The sequence below is a fragment of the Gobio gobio genome (genome assembly GCF_949357685.1).
Source record: "Gobio gobio genome assembly, chromosome: 15".
Lineage (NCBI taxonomy): Eukaryota > Metazoa > Chordata > Actinopteri > Cypriniformes > Gobionidae > Gobio > Gobio gobio.
Genome location: NC_137108.1, coordinates 44,767,568 through 44,789,617, shown reverse-complemented (window position 1 = coordinate 44,789,617; position 22,050 = coordinate 44,767,568). Strand labels below are relative to the sequence as shown.

Sequence of the window (22,050 nt, the reverse complement as noted above, 5' to 3'; positions counted from 1 at the left end):
GGAACATTCAGGCTAGAACATACTTTCTGTTCCATTATTTTACAATTGCCACCTACTTCATTGTGCCTTCTAAGGCGGGCAATCAAGGACTGACATCTGTATGAGGTAACATTCTGAACTCCATGGCTTTCCAAGTATTTACAGAATTCATCCCTCAAAGCTGTAACTAAGAATATGGCTCTTTGAAAAAGGGCTCATCTATCCTAGATATGAGTTGGTTCAGTGCAGCATCATATGGAGTGGTGGCAGTACTAGCCCTTTCCTGTGAACGAAGACGCTTTGTCAGGTTGTTGGTCATGCATTCCTTGTGTTACCAGAAGACCTCAGCAATTATATCAGTACACTTGTTTCCATCAGGACCACAAATCTTGTGTAGTATCTCTTCCTCTTCAAGTTTGTTTGCTTTTTCCCAAACATTCTGTCTGTCATAAGTGGCGATCAAAATGAGGGATCTATTCCCCCTGGTCGTGCATGCTTTACTGATCTGCCCGCATTGTCACCATGGAATAATTGAAATGAGCTGGATGAAAGAGCTTGACTTCTGGCTTTTCAACTTTTTTCCTCGTCTGGTCAACAGTTTTACGATCTGTGTACCTCGCACAACATTGTGTGTGCCACAAAGTATTCCTCCTCAGAAAGTCACATAGAGGTTTCAGCCCATTGTCAAGTCTGTATGAGACATCATCCTTTCTGTTGGTTACAGCATATAGGAGGGAAGGGTAGCCTTGATTTGTCAGTTTCTGAAGAGGACCAGCGTCACTGTCTGTTTTCTGACATATTATGCAAGCAGTATAGTTGGGACTGAGCAGGTTTCTCTTCAGCTGTTTGGTTGAGAACTCAGGCTTCATCCTTCATTCTTCTCCAATTCACATCACTCCTCTCCTGTTCTCTCCTGTTCACTCCTCTCTCTTCTCCTCCTCTCCTCCACGCTTCTCCTCTCTTGTTTAATCCTAAAATAAGATCAGAACCAAATCTGCAAATGGGAAATATTGTGCATTCAGGTGAAAGAAATCATCTCGGGTTACGACTGTAACCCTTGTTCCCTGAAAAGGGAACGAGACACTGCATCTAACGACACTTTGGGGATGCTCCTAAGCATAGCGATCAAGCAGACGCTCCATGCGTCTCATTCCCTTCTCAGGGAACAAGGGTTACAGTTGTAACCCGAGACGTTCCCTTTCGAGGGAACTCGCACTGCATCTAACGACACTTTGGGGAACGAATACCCACTAGGCCACACGAGAATCACGCCCACCCTAGTGTGAAGCTGGAACCCAGGCACTCTTAGGACGCGAGCACCCTAGCGCCAGGCGTCGCAGGGAGTTGCAGATTGTAGAATCTAATGAAGGTGTGCGGGGTGGCCCACCCAGCTGCCTCGCAGATCCTCCTGAAGCGAGATTCCAGAAAGGAGGGCCACAGAGGATGCCATGTCTCTGGAATGAGCCCTCACGGCTATCAGTGAAGGCAAATTACGCACCTGATAAGTCGTGGCTATAGCCTGGACAATCCACTTACTGATTGTCTGTTTTGGCGCAGGCAGCCCTTTCTTGGATGAGCCAAAGCACACCAACAACTGGTCTGACTTCCTCCACAGTGAAGACTTCTCCAGATAAACTCTTTTTTCCAGAACTCTGCTCTGACCGGGCAGAGCAGGTGAAGTCTCCTTTCTTCCGCCGTCACGTGAGGTGGAGGATGGAAGGCCTAAAGAACCACTGACCGTGCCACACTCGATGGCACCTTGGGCACATAGCCCGGCCTTGGAAGTAAGATGGCCTTAACTCCGCCAGGGGCAAACTCCAGGCAAGTTGGCGTAACCGACCCCGGTCCCCCACCCTCCTCAGTAAGTGATAGCAAGAAGAAAGGCCACCTTAACCCCTAGGAGTCTGAGCTGTTTTGGGGCCCTTTAGAAGTTTTGACATGCTCTGACATTTGTGTTTTTTCAGTTGCTTATAAACACATTAATGGCAAAAGTGTAATTACACTGTATTCAGCACAAACTGGGCTACTATAATATGTGAGCAACATGTATGTACATGCTTGTATTTTTGAGAGAAAAATGTTTATGCACAGATTTTGAAAAAACTAAAAAAAAAATTTTTAAATTAAGGGCTCAAAACACACAATAGGTATCTGTTCCCAAGACTTTTGACTCCTGTCTGTATTTGCATAGAGTTTTTTCTTTATACTGATGTGAGAATCATTGAGCCTACTCATTAACATAAAACAATACACTGATTTAAAATTTGTAAGACAGTTTCTCTTAACAAAGCCAATATGCGAGGAGGCGTGGTATCTAATGAATAATGATGAGATAGCACCTGAGATAACAAAGGACTCGCATTAATGAGCTGCATAATGAATGAGCTGCAGGTAGGCCTATGTGACAGAGAGCAACAGAACAAAGGATCTATATTCTCTGCCACAAGAATTTATGATTTATTAAACTATAATTTATGATTTATTACACCAATTGTTTTAAATAACCTTATGTGATCTCATTTGGCTTTGGATCAAAAAATCAGACAGAAAATATATTTTACAATATTCTGCATAATTATTAAAGCTCGAGTTGCATTGCATTATATATATAATCTATTATGAAAACACCCAACATGGTATAAATAACACAGATAAGCCATATATTGTTGCAATTGTGTGTTTATTATCTTCAAACTTGTCTATCTGCATGTTAGTCTAACATTGTTAGAGCGATTTCTGGAAGCTGTTTATGTCAATGTCACATGGTGATACCTGACATATATATATCATATATATGTCAGGTATATATATATCATGCATGATATATATCATGCAGATATATATCATGCATGAAGATGATATCTTCTTCAGTGCGCCCTCGTGCACAATGTGTTTGAGCTGATGTGTGTGTGGGCGTCGCCTCAGTATTTGAATCTCAATAGAGCGCATGCTTCGTGGCCGTGGTCGCATTAGTCTATAATGAGCCGCTCAGGAACAACTAACATTGATCTGCTTTCAAACGGATTACATAAACACAGAATATTTGTTTTTGATTTGGTTTACAGTGTTTAAAACCTGACATTTCAGCGTTTCTTTAGACTTATGGCTCATGTTTGTCAGACAAGTATTCAATAAGATAGAGGTCATTTTCTGAAGACTATCTGAATGAACGTCTTTGACAGAGAGGCTGCAGATTGCGCATCATGTTTGATTTCTTTATTTTGCAAAAAGCACAACCATTTGTTTTTATTGTGACTGTAGTAAAAAAAATAGAATTTAACAGATTATAATGATGTATGACACTTGCCTGAATGATAAAAAACGACAGTTATTTGAGTCTCTTTGGCACTGATAAGAAAAAAAGCAAGCCAATCACCCCGGCGTGATTGCCGACTCGAGAGGGTTAAAGGTCAGGTTCTTTGCCTCATCCGACTCGGTTCGAAGGGAGCCGCAGACAACCCTTCCAGAACCACTGCCAGATCCCAAGTTGGGACTCTGGACTAAGTCGCAGTCCTCATCCTCCGAGCTCCATGGAGGAAACATACAACCAAATGGTGCTTACCCCGAGGCCCATCACCTACAGACGAGTGGAAAGCTGCAATGGAAGCCACGTACACCTTAAGTGTGGATGGGGTAAGACCGGCGGAGAAACCATCTTGGACGAACTCCAGCACTGAAGCCACTGGGCAATTGACTGGGTCCACCTAACGCTCTCTACACCAAGTGGAAAACACATTCCACTTCATGCTGTACTATCTCCTCGTGGAAGGAGCCCTGGAGCTGAGTAAGGTCTCAACTACACATGCCGATAGGCCCGCCTCTAGGTACCAGGCCCCCTCAGGGGCCAGACCCAAAGGTTCCACAGCTCTGGCTGGGGGTGAAATATTGTGCCCCCTGCCTGAGACGGGAGGCCTGCTAGCAGTGCTACGATGTTCGATAACCATACCTGGGTCGGCCAGCAGGTTGCTATTAAAAGTAGGCTGATCACTTCTTGGCAGACCCGCTCCAAGACTCCCGGGAGCAGAGTGAACGGGGGAAATGCATAGACGCAGCAGCCACGTCTGCACTTGAGAGAAAACCACAGAGGGCAGTGGGATGTCTCTCGAGACGCGAACAGATCCACTTCCACTGGGCCGAACCTCTCGCACATGGCTTTCACCACCTCTGGGTAAAGTCGCTACTCCCCAGGCCTCAGCCCCTGCCTTGACAGGACGTCTGTTCCCTGATTTTGGTCCCTGGGGACATATATCGCTCAACAGTCTCCCTTGGGACCACAGGAGGATCTGGTGTGCCAGTCTGCATAGAGGGCTGACCACTGCGACCTCAGACCCCCTTGATGAATTAGATATGAGACATGGTGGCCGCGGAGGTCCGGGAAAAAGCTCCTCAGAGCTTTGTAGACAGCCAGCATTTTAAGGCAATTTATGTGCCAAGAAGGCCAAGGACGACATCTCAATGCCGAACTGCCACTACTCGCGACTGGGCCAATATGAGCCAGTCGTCGATGTAGTTCAGTACACGGATGCCTCTGAGACTCAGTTGGAGCCAGAGCTGCATCCATGCACTTGGTGAACATGCGAGGGGGAAAAGCCAGGCCAAACTAAAGAACCTGATAATGGTATGCTTCACCCCCCGAAAACAAACCTCAGGAACTTCCTGAAGGATGGATACATGGAAGTATCGTGACAAACCAGTCCTCAAACTGGATCTGACTTACGATGGTTGGAATTGTGAGCATCTCAAATCTGAATCTCCTCAGAGAACGATTCAAGTACCTCAGATCTAAAATTGGATGCAACCCCCTCCCCATCCTTCTTGGGAACTATGAAGTACCGGCTGTAGAACCCGTACTCCTTGTCTGGCGGAGGAACACGTTCTATGGCCTCCTTTACCAACTAAGAGTGAACTTCCTGTTCCCTTACCCGAACCTGCTCTGGGACCACTGCAGTCCAGACCAACCAGTTGAACTTGAGGAGAGGGTAATATAAGATATATTCGGAAGGCATAACCATGCACCGAGATAATCTGCTAAGGGAACCAGCCTCTCGAGGTTGGCCTCGGGTGTCAACCGAGCCTCGTTCCCGACCCCCTGAAGCGGCTGACCGGCAGGGAGCAGTCGTAGACGTACTTTTAAAAAAAATACCCCATTCCTTATGGCCGTTTAAAGAAACCACCAAAATTAGCTAAAACGGCTAAGTAAACTAGTAGAGAATGAATTCTGCTGCTGCTACAGGGATACGTTTGGGATGAGGAATCAACAGAAAAATACTTGTTTGAAGACTGGCGTGGTCCTTTCAGTTAATTACCATTACAATATCCATATTAGGCCTACCGTTCTTTTCCCAAAATGCTGGGGCAGACCTGTCACATACCACAGACAATGATGAGCAGCTTCGAAGTCCGTTGGTAACCGTTGGTTACCGTTTGTTGGCTGTTCCAAACTCATTCAAATTACTAAGATCATAAGTGTGCCATGATGCTAAATATCCAGCATGTTTTTCATAATTTTGAGAGTAGCTTAAAATTCTATTGAGGTTCTGAGCTTGTTGATCGCCAACTAGTAGTGAAATCATCACAGATCCATTGATTTTGATTGGATTTTTATAAATTTTTCTGTGGAATGAGTATACTATTTGGTGAAAAGAATGGCATATTGACTGATGTCATAACTTGTGGGAATAGTTGATTGCCAATAAAGTAAAGATTGAAATATTAGAAAAAAAGTGAGAAAACGCCTATTTTTTGCATTAAATTGATGCAAAATCATGTAGAAATGTGTTTTAAGAGTTATTTTTTCAGTGGATGTTGTCAGCACATGTGTTCTGTGTATCTGGAATGCATTTATTAACAGCCTACCCAACCCACTGAGGATTTGAGGAAAAAAGTCATTTTTCACATTTTTCTGATAAAAATAAAGGGTGCATACATGAAAATGGCCACAATTTTTTTTCGCGATATTTCCGGCAGAGCAGACCCTCCAATTATTGGTTCTTAGGGTCAAAGTTAACAGAAAAAACACAAATAAAAAGTATGGCAGACCATGTCAGGTTCAACCCATTTTATTGAGCTTTTGAGACTTTGGCTCCCCGACTATATGTTAAATGTTTTATATTGCTGTAAAAATCTTACCAAACCTACCCCAAATCTTTGAATGGTGTATAATCGTAAACAGTGGTGTAGGAAACACTGATAAGGAACCTCCTCAACACGCTGTTGCTGAACAGAAAAACAATTTATGAGCAAGTGCAAGTCTTTAGCCGGTCAAATATACAAGTGTCTCTCCAGCCACATGAGATTGTCTTTATTGAGCAGCTGAGCTGGAGGAGGACACGATCACCATTAGCATCATGTTTACACTCCTCTGCTCTCTGCAGCATTAACCCTGTAAATAGCTCCAGCTGAGAAGGGAAACGTTCCGGACATGCCAGCTGAGAGACTATATAAGGATGCCCTCCTCCAGGATAGAGCTTGAATTCCCAGAGGCTAATTACCGGATTCAAAATCAATCCTACTTTTGATTTCTGCCACAGAAGCCGCCTGAACACAAGTGGGAATCTACTGGCAGTATAATCACCTGGCAAGCTTCACACAAGAGATTATTTTTGCAATAAGAACATGTGCTCCAGTTGCAGTTTTCGTAAAGGGATAATTCACCCAAAAATGAAAATTTGCTGTTAATTTACTCAACCTCAGACTATCCAAGATGTAGGTGTCTTTTTTCATCAGTAGGAATATAAAGATGTTTAGCTGAAACCGGAGTACTTGGGGATTTCTATAATGCAAGTCAATGACCACCGTCACTTTGAGAGTCATTTACATAGGCCTATACGTATACAGGCAAAACTAAATTCATTCCTGTGGCTCCAGATGATTCATTGAGGTCTTATGAAGCAAAACGATCGATCTGTGCAAGAAACTGAACATTATTTACCTGTAATCAACAGCCTTGGAGCGTTGACGACACTCTGCAGCACGAGCTTCCTGACGCATAATGACGCATACACAGGAGCAAACTCACAATTTTACAACAGAGAGGGACGAGAGCCTGTTGTATTGTTGATCAAAGTGGTACTTGTGCTTATCCTGGATGCAGCAACCTACATAAAAATTAAGATTAGGTTCACTTGCAAGCTTTTTCCCAACGTTTGAGCTTCCACGCATATGTCATTATGCAACAGGAAGCTCACGCTCCAGAATTGCCAAGGCTGTTGATTACGGGTAATAATGTTGTAAATAATGTTCAGTTCTACACCTTAATCTTGGATGGCTGGAGTGTGAGTAAATTAACAGAACATTCTCATTTTAGGGTGAACTTTCCCCTTAAAGGAGTCCTATAATGCTCCTTTTTACAAGATGTAAAGTAAGTCTCTGATGTCCCCAAAGTGTGTATGTGAAGTTTTAGCTCAAAATACCCCACAGATAATTTTTATAGCAAAAATTGTAACTTTCTGAGGGTGAGCAAAAACGTGCCATTTTGTGTGTGTCCATTTAAATGCAAATGAGCTGCTGCTCCCTGCCCCCTTTTAAGAAGAGACCGGAGCTTCAAGAGCTTGCGTGTTGCTCAGCTCCAGCAAAACAGGATTACCTCACCCACACACGCGCTGAAAAGGTCAGAAACTGTTCAGCCCGGAGTCGAACAATGATGGAGAGACTCAAGAAGAAGTGACAACATGTAGAATGCAACAGGACATTTTCTGAATGGTTAGTTGATGGATTTATGTAGCTGATGTGGAGTTAACTATATTCAAGTCATCGATTAGCATGTTCTGTCATGACAATCTATAAATCGCTTGCATGGGAACTGCTGTAAAATGCCTTCAGAGCCAGAGAATATATGTTGCATGAAGATAGAACAGGTATAGTTTATAAGGTTATAACCTTCTCATCTTCTCAACACGACCTCACTCCCTTTGCTGCGTGTTGCCGGGGGCATGGTTTATGTTAGTTTTAGGGTTAGTGATGTCACTAAACCGTGAAGAAGCTTGTTGTAGTCCCTACCGGTCGCTTGTTTTAGTCCTTAAAGGGGGGGTGAAACATTCAGTTTCAGTCAATCTCATGTCAATCTTGAGTACCTATAGAGTAGTATTGCATCCTTCATATCTCCGAAAAGTCTTTAGTTTTATTATATTTATAAAAGAAAGATACGCTGTACCGAGTCTTTCCGGGAAAAAAAAACTGAACAGCTGGGGGCGTATCGTGTGGGCGGAGCTAAAGAATGACGAGCGCGCAGCTATTGCGTTGAGAGCGTCTGAAAGCTCTGACATCCTTAAACGTGGAGAAAAAAACGTTATCCTAAATAAACCATTGAGATCAATCAGATTTAGCCATATATATGTGATCCAAAATCAGATTTAGAGGCTGAAATTTAACAGGAGATGCAGCAGCGACGTCTACAGCAGGACGTCTCAATGGTATGTACTGAAACTTTAACTTATATACTTGCTTAGCGGCTTGTCATGCTCGCGAGTTTTACAACATTTTTGTATGTTTACTCATGGTTTACGAGGACATCATTTGTGATTTAATGTGAGCAGTAGCAAGCGGAACGGTTTTGCACGTCAGACTAGTGCGTGTTTACATAGAAAAACAATGGAATATTAGCGCATTTGAATGAACAAGTAGATAGCTAACAACACAAAGACATTTGAAGCAGTTTTACTCACCACCTGCTTCCAACGCACGACCGTGAACCTTAATCGCTAGGACTGCTCCATCTTTCAGCATGATGCTGCGTTCACACCAAACGCGAATAGAGCGTCAAAATCGCGTCTACCGCGTCTAGTTTGACTCGTGAACATTTTGAATCCATTCGCGCGTCTGCAGCGAATTGGACGCGTGTAGAAATCGAGCGTTTGAAGCGAAATAGATGGGCGTTCAAGAAATATGTCATAAAACACCACTCTGCCTCTTTTCATTTTCATTAAAAATATATATTAAACATTAATAGCCACACAAATGTGGTCCAGGCAACTCCTACATTATCTTCACTGCATGTATATTTAAACATCCTTAAAAAATAAAAAGTTATGAAACTTCTTTGCCCTCAGTCAAAACGATTTGGCAGACAACAAATTTTTAGATTCATGACACCAAAGATCGCCCATTAGATCCACACAAGACAAAGCACTACAGGACATCAGAGCAAGCGGCAAACATCAGAAGGACTAGCCGAGGAAAGGCTGCTCTCTCCGGGTTTAATGAGCGCCCGGTGATCGCCTGGATCTCACAACTCCAAAAACACAAGATAATTTTTTTAAAATAGGCGCTCTCTTTATAAACCACAGATTTGAGCTTTAAACAACTACATTCTCACCTGAAAAAGTCTTAAAACTACATTTTGTGACACAAAAGTATTTTTAAATTATGCAGGGTTTCTCATCACGTCACTTTACCACGTGACCGCAGCGAGCAAGCTCCTGATTGGTTAACGCGGCGCGAATTGACGCCAAAGTTCCGATTTTTCAACTCAGGCGTCAGACGTAAATTCGCTTCAGACGCGTGAATGCACAAAAGCACCACTCGCGTGTAACGCGCAAGACGTTCAATTCGCGTCCAATTCGCGTCCAATTCGCGTCATTCGCGCGAATTGGACGTGCGAATGAGGCGGATTCGCGTCCTTCGCGCCGCGGGACCTCCAGACCGCGCCTTTCCATTGACTTAACATTGAAATCACTTGCGCCAGACGCTCTATTCGCATTTGGTGTGAACGCAGCATGAGACAAGCTACAAATCCAGAGTTGAACTGTATCTTGTTTATAAACCATTGTCAACGAAATTCAGGGAACAAACAAAAACACTTGCACAACTCCATTGCTGCTCCGGAAAAAAAACTCCATCCACTGTCCCATTAACGCTGGATTCTTTGGGAAGCTGTGCAGGGTTGTCTTGCTCTGACAACCAAAAACACACATCTTTGGTGACGTTGTTGATTTCATGAAGTCCTGTGACTGCAGCGCGCAGCCGCTTCCCTAAAGCGTTTGCTCTCTCGCTCTCTTCCGGGAGAAGAGCCCGTACGGCCCTTACAAGGACATTCCGCCCTATTTGACGTCAGATAGACCCATATTCGAGAAAAAAACTTTCCGAAACTTATGAGAAACCGGAAGGAGTATCTTTGGCACAGAAATACTCCATCAAACGTCCAACTTTAAAGGTCCTGTTCTTCGTGATCCCATTGTTCAAACTTTAGTTAGTGTGTAATGTTGCTGCTAGAGCATAAATAATACCTGTAAAATGATAAAGCTCAAAGTTCAATGCCAAGCGAGATATTTTATTTAATAGAAGTTCCCTTTCAAAGCCTACAGCGAACGGCTGGTTAGGACTACATCCTGGTATTTCCTGCTTTAATTACGTCAGTAGAGCAGTAGAACAGACTAACCTCCGCCCACAAGAAAACGCGAAAAAAAGGGGGCGTGGTCTTGTTGCTGTCCCACGTGGAGAAGAAGAGGACGTCGCGTGGAGAAAAGGAAGTGCTGCGTTTCAGTGTGTTTGTCGCCATGTCGTCGAGACGCTGTTATTTTCATCCCGGAGTCAAATCACCTTTGTTTGGCTTTCCCAGGGACGCTGTAGAGATTATTAAGCGCGTATATATCTCCCGTTAAGAGGCGTGACCTTTCCACGTGCGCTAAGCTGCTGTCGAATCACAACACAGGACCGTGCTACGTTCGCTAAGCTGCTGTCAAATCGCAACACGGGAACCGCTGACACAATCAGAACTCGTTACGTGTTTCTGAAGGAGGGACTTCATAGAATAAAGGAAGTCTTCAGTCGTTTGTAGGACAGTGAAAACAGCGGTGTACAGATAAGTAAATTGTGTTAAAAATACTTTTTTTTTTTACACGCGAAACATGAACACATGTTATATTGCACACTGTAAACACAATCAAAGCTTCAAAAAAACACGAAGAACGGGACCTTTAAAATAAAACTTTGTCCATGTTTAGGATGGGAATCCAAGTCTTTAACAGTGTAAAAAGCTCAGTATGCATGAAACAGCATTTCACCCCTCCTTTAAAAAGGGATTTCTTTGAAAGAAAATATTTTCCTTTGCTTTGAACTTTAAAGCAAAGCTTCTAAATTTGCAGATGTTGTTTATGCTAAAACAGCAACATTACACACTAACTAAAGATAAAAAAAGTGAAATCCTAATCAACCACCCCTTTAAGCTCTAGTATTCATATGGGAGTAGTTATACTGTAGGTTTCACAATCATACATGATAGATATATACGTGACTGAGTCTGAACTGAACACGTTTCATGATGCATGCATTCACAGCATCACTACAGAGTTCATTCTTATGAGCCAGAAACCAGGCGAGCTGGTACACATAATCGAACTGAATTGAGCTTTAGTTCCGGGTTGATGACATAAGACACACATCCGACAAAGCACACATGCTCCTTGTGCAGCACCGAATGAGCCAGTAAACATGTTCAGATGGGTTATTAAACCCAAAAAAGGGTTTGAAATGAACTAATAAAAGAAGAAGACATAAAAAGACCTGAATATAGAAATTAATCGGATTACCTCAGAAAACTTTAGCACCGTCTCATCCGTTCTTTTCGAGTCATACATGACTGAAAAGCTGACTTTCAACTGATTTGTTCATTTTGAACCGGTTCTTTGGTTCAATAACCTATCTGCTCATGCTTATTGGCTCATTTGCAGCTGCACAAGGAGCTTGTGTATCTTGCGTCATCAACCCGGATCTAAAGTTCGATTCAGTTCGATTCCGTGAACCACCTCGACTGGTTACCGGCTTAAAAGAACGATTTGTTCAAGAGTCGAACATCACTACTACAGAGATCCCAATCCTGTTTGAATCAACACATGACAGATATCCTGTGTTAATAATCAACTCAAATGTTGTTTAGGAAAGTAATCTTGTCCTAATAGCTCTTTAGTAAATCTGAAATTTAAAAAAAATGTTTAATACCTTCACTGTTGACACATCGGGCCTGTGGATTTTGAGTTCCCTCTCCGCAGTCCATGTCTTCTTCAGGGATACACTCCTCTAGCTTGACCAGCTGCCAGTTAAAACAGCTGGGATCATCGCACGGGATGGCCTCCACCAGGTGAGGACAGTTCCCCTCGCCACCCGTAGGGTCATTAGTGATTGTACGTCGTCTGAACTTGAAACCTGCAAATAAACACGATGGAAAAAGTCTAATAATTGCCTCCATCCCTAGTGGTTTTTAGCCACACTTTAAAATGTCATTGAATTAGGACAAAATATCAAACTAAGTGGTATCTAATGTCTTTTTTTTTTGATACATTTTCCCAAGTTAATTTGAACCAATTCATCCTAAGGTGATTTTTGGTGGATGTGTGATCTTTAAGTAAATAGATTTGTTAGTGTGGTTTCAATCCAAATTTAAAAGGAAAATGAATTATATTTTGCATAAAGTAATTCAAATCACCTTTTCTACATTATGACATTTATTCTAACATATAAATGTCTACATTTCTACATTTATTTCAATTAAGGACCCTCCACATTCTCATTACCATAACGCAATAAAAAATCAATACAGAAATACAAAAACAGAAGAATATATTAAATCACAAAGTATTTGATTTAATTACTTCTACTACCTTTAAATAATGCTGACTTTTAAAAAGCAAATCACAGTTTTTTCTACTATAAATGCATGATAAAAACATATAATATATAAGAAAATTTGGGGCAAATGTGCTTGTCATAAAAATATTATTGTATTTTTTATGGCATTAAAAATGGGTCCTTTAGTTAAACTTAGTGTAATGTCTAGTGTGTTGGTTCTGTTTGATATGCGATATCCTTGTTAAATAATGTGATATTCGATATGCGATACGTGTGTAAAATCTATTTCTTTCCCCAACTGATATCTTTCACTTAAAGCATAACCAACTGTGTTTACATGAATACTCATCAAGACAGCCATTTTGACATAACTGTGTGTGTATTTGACAGTTCGAGTGTCTAACAAGACACGAAAAAAAGAGCGGTTTGTGCGCACGTTTCGGTGTGTGTGTCAGAGAGCAGACAGCACGAGATTGCAAGGAGTTGTTTTTCGCAAGTTATTGCATTTAAAAACTCTTTTTAACGTCAAGCAAGTCACATAAGTAACAGTCGTGTGCTCAGTCTATTCTCTGCTATATGCATCAAGCTAAAACATACACTTTTCATAATGTTGAAATAGCCAATTAAAATCATTCAGTTATTGCGTCCCCTTGCGATATGCATATTGCGATATGTGCATGCGCGATATTTCGATATATTGCTCAGCCCTAACTTAGACTTTAAAATAAAACTATAATATAAAAAACAGGCCATAAAATGGGGCTTAATTTTCTTCATATATATGCTATTATTAAATTTTTTGGTTGATTGGTTTTGGATGAAGTATTATCTGGAACACTTTAATAGTCATAGGTCTATGTGCTTCTTGTTTTTCAGCCAAAGTGACTCATCAAGGTTACACTTTTCGATGGTGCACTTCAGACATTCTACTAACTACAAGTAACTCTGCTACTACATGTCAACTAACTCTCATTAGAGTATTAGTAGACTGTCAAGTTAAGGTTAGGTGTTAGGGTCCAGGTTAGTAGAATGAGTTGACATGTAGTTGCAAAATTGCAGAATGCTTTTCGGGGGAGCATCAAAATAAAGTGATAGCAGATATTAAATCTGCTGTGATAGCAGAGTTAGTTGACATGTAGTTGCAAAGTAACTTATAGTTAGTATAATGTCTAAAGTGGACCGTCAAACTAAAGTGTTACCTTCAATTTTTGTGAGATTTACATGTATTGAGGTCTACCATTTGTGGTTAGACTCAAGTTTATCTGTATGCTTTGAGTATGTACTGTTATAATCTAAATTTTGTGACATTTTGTTGCATAATTGCTGCAGATATGCTGCAATGCAGCATCCTGGACCAATAATTTAAGATAATGGTTAAATCAAAAGGAGATATATTGTATTCTGGCTCTATCTGAGTCCCTGTCAGTATTCTGCAAAATATCTTAGTAAAATATTGTGTCTCAGTATTTGACACTTAAAATCTTTTTCAGTGAATATATTATTGTTTCAGCCAGGTTTACCTTTCTTCACAACCCGTTCATCGCAATTCTCAAAGGTGCAGGGCCCCCAGGCTCCCCATGGGGACAGTACACACTCCACAGGGCACGGGATGTGGCACAGCTGTGTGGTACTTGGAGACGTTCCCTTGCAGAGCCGAACATCAACGGGTTGTGATGCTATAATGCAAATATACGCATTAAAACACTGCAATAAGACTCTCACATGGGGACGACACATGGCAGACGATTAGGTTTATGTAACTGCAGGAAACAACAAATGGCGACATTTAACACGCTCCGAGGAAATCTCCATTCCCAGTTGCATCACCGCAAAGGAAAAACAGGAGAAAACCGGAATTTCCACAGATTTGAGCATAATTTGAATGCACATACCTAACTCAAGATTTTTGTTTATTAAATATTTTGACTAATTTGATCATGTTTCCAGTTACCTACAATCCTAAAAATAAATAATGATAAAATTAAATAAATGAAATTAATAAATAAAATAATTTTATAAAAAAAAAAAAACTATCAGATACACTGATCAGGCATAACATTATGACCACCTTCCTTATATTCTGTTGGTCCCACTTTTGCTGCCAAAACAGCCCTGACCCGTCGAGGCATGGACTACGCTTGCCCATTTTTCCCGCTTCTAACACATCAACTTTGAGGATAAAATGTTCACTTGCTGCCTAATATATCCCACCCACTAACAGGTGCTGTGATGAAGAGATAATCAGTGTTATTCACTTCACCTCAATAATCATAATGTTATGCCTGATCGGTGTATTTGCAACTGTAGATTGTAATTATAATGTATATCTTCAAACGCTGTATTCTCAAAATGAGTTTCTTCTCCCTTACGGAGCCAGAAATCTCCACTTCAGTAGTAGTATGTCAACAAAATGAAACAATTTTTAACCTGGCTTTATCCAATGTTCAGAGTTCTGGGGTACGTTCTTCATACCTCGCTTAATAGATCTGAGATGATTTGACAGATGCCAGATCTTCTAATTGTGATAACTGATCTCTGGCTAATTTGGTTCTTCAAACTAATTTGTGGATCTGATTTAAATATCTGGATTAAGTTGTCTGAGATTACTGCACATTCATTGGAAAGGGCAGATTTATTGAAACTCAAAACCATGATCTGCAATGCAGTGATTGGCTGGCGGCAAGGCAGCAATGTAATGACATCATATTAAAAAAGATCATCACACACCTGACGAAAAACTAGAATTTCTGCTCCTTTATAAAGACACAACCAAGCGACCAAAACAACATAAAAGTTAATAGATTAATGAAATGTACTGTTTGTTACACGATGGATGGATGGATTGATGATTCATGGATAGATGGATTGATGATTCATGGATAGATGGATGGATGGATTGATGATTCATGGATAGATGGATTGATGATTCATGGATAGATGGATGGATGGATTCATGATTCATGGATAGATGGATTGATTGATGGATGGATTCATGATTCATGGATAGATGGATGGATTCATGATTCATGGATAGATGGATTGATGGATGGATTCATGATTCATGGATAGATGGATGGATGGATTGATGATTCATGGATAGATGGATTGATGATTCATGGATAGATGGATGGATGGATTCATGATTCATGGATAGATGGATTGATTGATGGATGGATTCATGATTCATGGATAGATGGATGGATTCATGATTCATGGATAGATGGATTGATGGATGGATTCATGATTCATGGATAGATGGATGGATGGATGGATTCATGATTCATGAATAGATGGATTCATGATTCATGGATAGATGGATTGATGGATGGATGGATTGATGATTCATGGATAGATGGATGGATTGATGGATGGATAGATGGATGGATTCATGATTCATGGATAGGTGGATTGATGGATGGATTCATGATTTATGGATAGATGGATGGATGGATTCACGATTCATGGATAGATGGATAGATGGATTGATGGATGGATTCATGATTCATGGATAGATGGATTGATGATTCATGGATAGATGGATGGATGGATTCATGATTCATGGATAGATGGATTGATGGATGGATTCATGATTCATGGATAGATGGATTGATGGATGGATTCATGATTCATGGATAGATGGATGGATTCATGATTCATGGATAGATGGATTCATGATTCACGGATAGATGGATTCACGATTCATGGATAGATGGATGGATTCATGATTCATGGATAGATGGATTCATGATTCATGGATAGATGGATTAATGGATTCATGATTCATGGATAGATGGATTCATGATTCATGGATAGATGGATTGATGGATGGATTCATGATTCATGGATAGATGGATTGATGATTCATGGATAGATGGATGGATGGATTCATGATTCATGGATAGATGGATTGATGGATGGATTCATGATTCATGGATAGATGGATTGATGGATGGATGGATGGATTCATGATTCATGGATAGATGGATGGATTCATGATTCATGGATAGATGGATTCATGATTCACGGATAGATGGATTCACGATTCATGGATAGATGGATGGATTCATGATTCATGGATAGATGGATTCATGATTCATGGATAGATGGATTAATGGATTCATGATTCATGGATAGATGGATTCATGATTCATGGATAGATGGATTGATGGATTGATGGATTGATGGATGGATTCATGGATAGATGGATGGATGGATTCATGATTCATGGATAGATGGATTGATGGATGGATTCATGATTCATGGATAGATGGATGGATTCATGATTCATGGATAGATGGATTGATGGATGGATTTATGATTCATGGATAGATGGATGGATTCATGATTCATGGATAGATGGATTGATGGATGGATTCATGATTCATGGATAGATGGATGGATTCATGATTCATGGATAGATGGATGGATGGATTCATGATTCATGGATAGATGGATGGATGGATTCATGATTCATGGATAGATGGATGGATGGATTAATGATTCATGGATGGATGGATGAATGATTCATGGATGGATGGATGGATGGATGAATGAATGGATGGATTCATGGATGGGTGGCTGGATAGACAGACTGACAGATCGATCAATCAATCAATCAATCAATCGATCAATCATAGGTGAAGTGTGGTGGTATCTATTAGTTAATTTTTTAACCCTATGGGATGGATGGATGGATGGATGGATGGATGGATGGACGAACAGAAAGACAGACCGATAGATCAATAAATCAAATCACTCAATCCATGGGAGAAGTGTGGTGGTATCTATTAGTTAATTTTTAACCCTATTCACCTGAGATGGATGGATGGATAAATAAATAGTCCTCAGTAGAGTCCTCATAAATAAATAAGTAGTCAGAGGAATATGAGCCTCAAATGAGTGTAGACAATGTGAACCAAATCCGTAAATGCTGTCTGGACTCAGTATGTGTGAAACTATAAATACAAACTCAAAAAAAATAAACAACAGTGATGCATTAATGTTTCAACACAGGATTTTCCTGTCGGCTTGATGGGTGACAGGTAGGGGTGTAACGATTCATCTACTACATCGATGTATCGATTTATTTTCCTACGATCTAACTACATCGATCTGTGCTCGGCAAGTTGGCCTTCCGGACGACATATATCGATCTAACATCGTTTTAAAAGGTAATCAATCGATTGTATCGATCATAGGAAATAACGCATTGGATTTAAGCACGTCAGACTTTAAATGGATGTTTTTTCTTAGCACTTTTAATGATAAAGGCGTTAAACGTTACTCGATTCAGTCTGCCTATCTGTGACATCATCGCAACGCACGCACCAGCAGCAGCGCTAAGAAAACAAAACATAGCGGATGGCAGAGGAGAAGCCAACCAGCGAGAAATGATCAAGCCACCAGGAGAAAGAGCTAAGTTAGTAACGTTTTACCTGTACTTTCAACCCTTGCTAAATGTTACCTGTGCATTCCTGGCCCCAGTGTGCCAGTAGAGCGAGTTTTTGTACTGCTGGCGACATAGTGAAGGCACAGAGAAGTGTTCTGCGGTCAGATCATGTTGATATTTTTGAAAAAGAAATCTGTAGAGTCATTGAAGAGTAGGTAGTTACATTTTATCTTTTGTTTGTTTATTAAACTGAGAGTAGTACCAGGTTCAGCCAGTTTATTCAAACTGAAGAAATGTTGGTTGCACTTTATTTTTGATATTAATATTGTATTTGTATTATTTTAATGTTGAAAAACAACAGCAAAAGTAACAGGTACACCTACTATTAATTAAACCTGAAGAGAAGTTAGTTGCACTTTATTTTTTATACTAATATTGTAATATTATTATGTTGGATAACAAAAGCAGAAGTAGCAGGTTAACCTACTGTTGAAATGTTGGTTGCACTTACTGTGCTTTTATTGAATATGTATTGAATATTGAAAATGAGAGCAGAAAAGGTTAACTTCCTGTTAATTCAACCTAAACTGTTGGTTGCACTTTATTCAAATAAAATTTGAATGCATTTGCCATTAATTGTTGTTTACTTGTTTGTTTATATCCATAATTAATTGATACCTGATTCCCTTACAAGAAACAACAGGAATCTAGGAAACTTCACCTGCACTGACCAGTATCCAGATATTTATTTCAGTCACACAATTTTTGGCTAAAAAGTTACTGAATCGATTTCAGGTCACTGAATCGTTTCGGATCGTATCGTTCTAAATGAACCAAAATCGTCCTTGAATCGTATCGACAACCTCAAATCGTGATACGAATCGAATCGTTGTTAAAACGAATCGTTACACCCCTAGTGACAGGTGACATGACTGCTGCGTTTGCATCAAAGCGAGGTAAACTCTTCTCATGGAGCTCTCCCATGCTGATATGTGGTGATTTCTGCTCTCTAGAGAGTTCCCAAACAAAATGTTCTCCACATGCACACTGTGAACTAAAAAGTATAAGATTGACTGCGCCACAGACCTTCAAAACATTTTTTTGATTGAACTCTGGAAAACGAGGATGGGGAATAACAGTTCACCCCGTTCTACTGCCGCATGTTCCCGAAATTAATGGAGAGACAGATTTCAGTGTAATGCACGTTAGCATAACACTGCACAGGTTGTCCTTGTTTACGTGCCAGATGGTCTGGACCTTCTGCTCAAACTTTCTGTCTAATCAAAGTTTGCGGTCTGTGCCTGCTTTGACAAACCAAGGCGGACAGGCTTAGCTTCAAGCATTAGAAGGATTTGGTTTTCGGTAGCTGTTTGAAAATAGATGAAAAACCTAGGGTGGCCTTGTTATTTATTGATATACACTAACGTACAAAAGTTTGGGGTTGGCAAGATTGAAAAAAATGTTTCTAAAAGAAGTCTCTTATGCTCACCAATGCTGCATTTATTTGCTCAATAGTAGAGTAAAAACAGTAATATTGTGAAATATTAATACCAATTGAAATAACTGTTTTCTATTCAAATATACACTACATTGCCAAAAGTTTTGGGACGCCTGCCTTTACATGATGACATCCCATTCTTAATCTGTAGGGTTTAATATGGATTTGGCCCACCCTTTGCAGCTATAACAGCTTCAACTCTTCTTGGAAGGATTTCCACAAACTTTAGGAGTGTGTTCATGGGAATTTTTGACCATTCTTCTTGAAGCGCATTTGTGAGTTCAGGCACTGATTTTGGATCTCGCAGTCTCCGCTCTAATTCATCCCAAAGGTGTTCTATCGGGTTGAGGTCAGGACTCTGTGCAGGCCATTCAAGTTCCTTCACACCAAACTCGCTCATCCATTTCTTTATGGACCAACGCTTTGTGCACTGAAGCGCAGTCATGTTGGAACAGGAAGGGGCCGTCCCCAAACTGTTCCCACAAAGATGGGGGCATTAAATTGTCCAAAATGTCATTAGCATTAAGAGTTCCTTTCACTGGAACTAAGGCGCCAAGCCCAACCCCTGAAGAACAACCCCCACACCATAATCCACCCTCCACCAAACTTTACATATGGCACAATGCAGTCAGGAAAGTTCCGTTCTCCTGGCAACCGCCAAACCCAGACTCGCCCATCAGATTGCCAGACAGAAGTGTGATTGGTCACTCCAGAGAACACGTCTCCACTGCTCTAGAGTCCAGTGGTGGCGTGCTTTACACCACTGCATCCGATGCTTTGCATTGCACTTGCTTATGTAAGGCTTGGATGAGCTGCTCAGCCATGGAAACCCATTCCATGAAGCTCTCTACACACTGTTCTTGAGCTGATCTGAAGGCCACACAAAGTTTGGAGGACCGTAGCTATTGAAAGTTGGCGACTTCTGCGTACTGTGAACCTCAGCATGCGCTCACCCCGCTCTGTGATTTTACACGCCTACCACTTCGTGGCTGAGTTGCTGTTGTTCTCGATTGCTTCCACTGTGTTATAATAGCACTAACAGTTGACCGTGGGATATTTAGTAGTGAGGAAATTTCACAAATGGACTTGCACAGGTGGCAACCTATCAGGGTACCACACTTGAGTTCACTGAGCTCCTGAGAGCGACCCATTCTTTCACAAATGTTTGTAGAAGCGTCTGCATGCCTAGGTGCTTGATTTTATACACCTGTGGCCATGGAAGTGATTGGAAGACCTGAATTCAGTGATTTTTGAGTCAATGAGTATTGGGTGTCCCAATACTTTTGGCAATAATTACATATTTTAAAATCTAATTCATTCCTGTGATCAAAGTTGAATTTGCAGCATCCTTACTTCAGTCTTCAGTATCACATGATCCTTCAGAAATCATTCTAATGCTGATTTGCTGCTCAAAAAACATTTCTTATTAACAATGTTAAAAAGTTGAGCTGCTTCATTTTAACACATTTTTAAGAATTCTTTGATGAATAGAAAGGTCAAAAGAACAGTATTTATTTAAAATGGAAACCTTATGTAACGTTACAAATAACTTTATTTTCACTGTTGCTCTTGCTGAATAAAAGTATTAATTTTTCTTGGCGATCCCAAACGTTTGAACGGTACTCATACACGATTAGTAAAATAACTGCAGTCTGGCTTTACCCCATGAAAGCCCATGAAATCAAAGGAAGAATGGTCTAGTTTAAAAGGCCCAATTGCACTTACAAATACAAACAAAGCGCTTCTTCATTTCTTTTGAGGAAGAGCGTACAATAAGAAGCTGTCAGAAGGACAGTCATTGGCAATCAATCTCTGTCACTAGTCTGGTGCCCAGAGGAGAGCATTGACTAAAACACAGAGAGTTGCATCAGTATGTACACTTGTAACGAGCTCTCTATGGACACAAACACATACAGAAATACAGAAAGTAAACAGACTAAGCAAACAAAATATGTAAACATGCCTCAGGCAAAGAGATTTGATCAAACAAAGACCATTCTTTCATATAAAGAAAGGAAAGGTTAGGTTTTTTGTTCTACTAATTGTCCATGTACTTGTATGCTTTTGATCATTGCATCAATTATTTGACGAAGGGCTGGTTATACTTTCCAAAAAATATTGGTACATTTACATTCAGTTGAAAAATACCCAAAATATACATTTAAAGGTGTGAATCTTACCTGAAATCTCAAAGGTGACAGACAGGAGAGGAGGGACACTAGGCGTCTGGCCATTTGGAGACTGACCTTCTACAAAACACACAAACACCAACTCTAGCAAACTACTGCTAATAAGCATCATTCAACGGACAAATGCTATCACTATGACTATACTGTGACTATTTACTAGGGTTGGGAACCGAGAACCGGTTCTTATGCAGAACCGAAACTGATTTTTTAAAAATACCAGAACCGCGCGAAATTCCTAAGTTTCGGTTCCGAAAACGGTTCTGGTGCAATGTGTGTGCGAAGCGCTGGAAGCGTATCCTTTCATAGCGAGTGACAGCCAGTGTTGCCAAGTCCGTGGTTTTCCCGCTTTCCCGTTTTCCACTGTTGCCGCGGGCTGTGTTTCATGTCCGCGGGTTGAAGCGATTGTGCAATTGTGTGGGTTTTTGTTGTGAAAA

The 22,050-nt window shown here is 40.7% G+C and overlaps 1 protein-coding gene across 1 annotated transcript in view; it reads right to left on the bottom strand.

The window, feature by feature from the left end:
• Window positions 1-22,050, bottom strand: part of thsd7ab (thrombospondin, type I, domain containing 7Ab) — a 231,566-nt gene that overhangs the window by 99,851 nt on the left and 109,665 nt on the right. The window contains exons 5-7 of the mRNA XM_079837772.1: window positions 21,608-21,676; window positions 14,061-14,216; window positions 11,914-12,117 (exon numbers count right to left, since the gene is read on the bottom strand). Of these exons, the coding sequence (XP_079693898.1) occupies window positions 11,914-12,117; window positions 14,061-14,216; window positions 21,608-21,676 (429 nt within the window). The remainder of the gene's footprint in view (window positions 1-11,913; window positions 12,118-14,060; window positions 14,217-21,607; window positions 21,677-22,050) is intronic.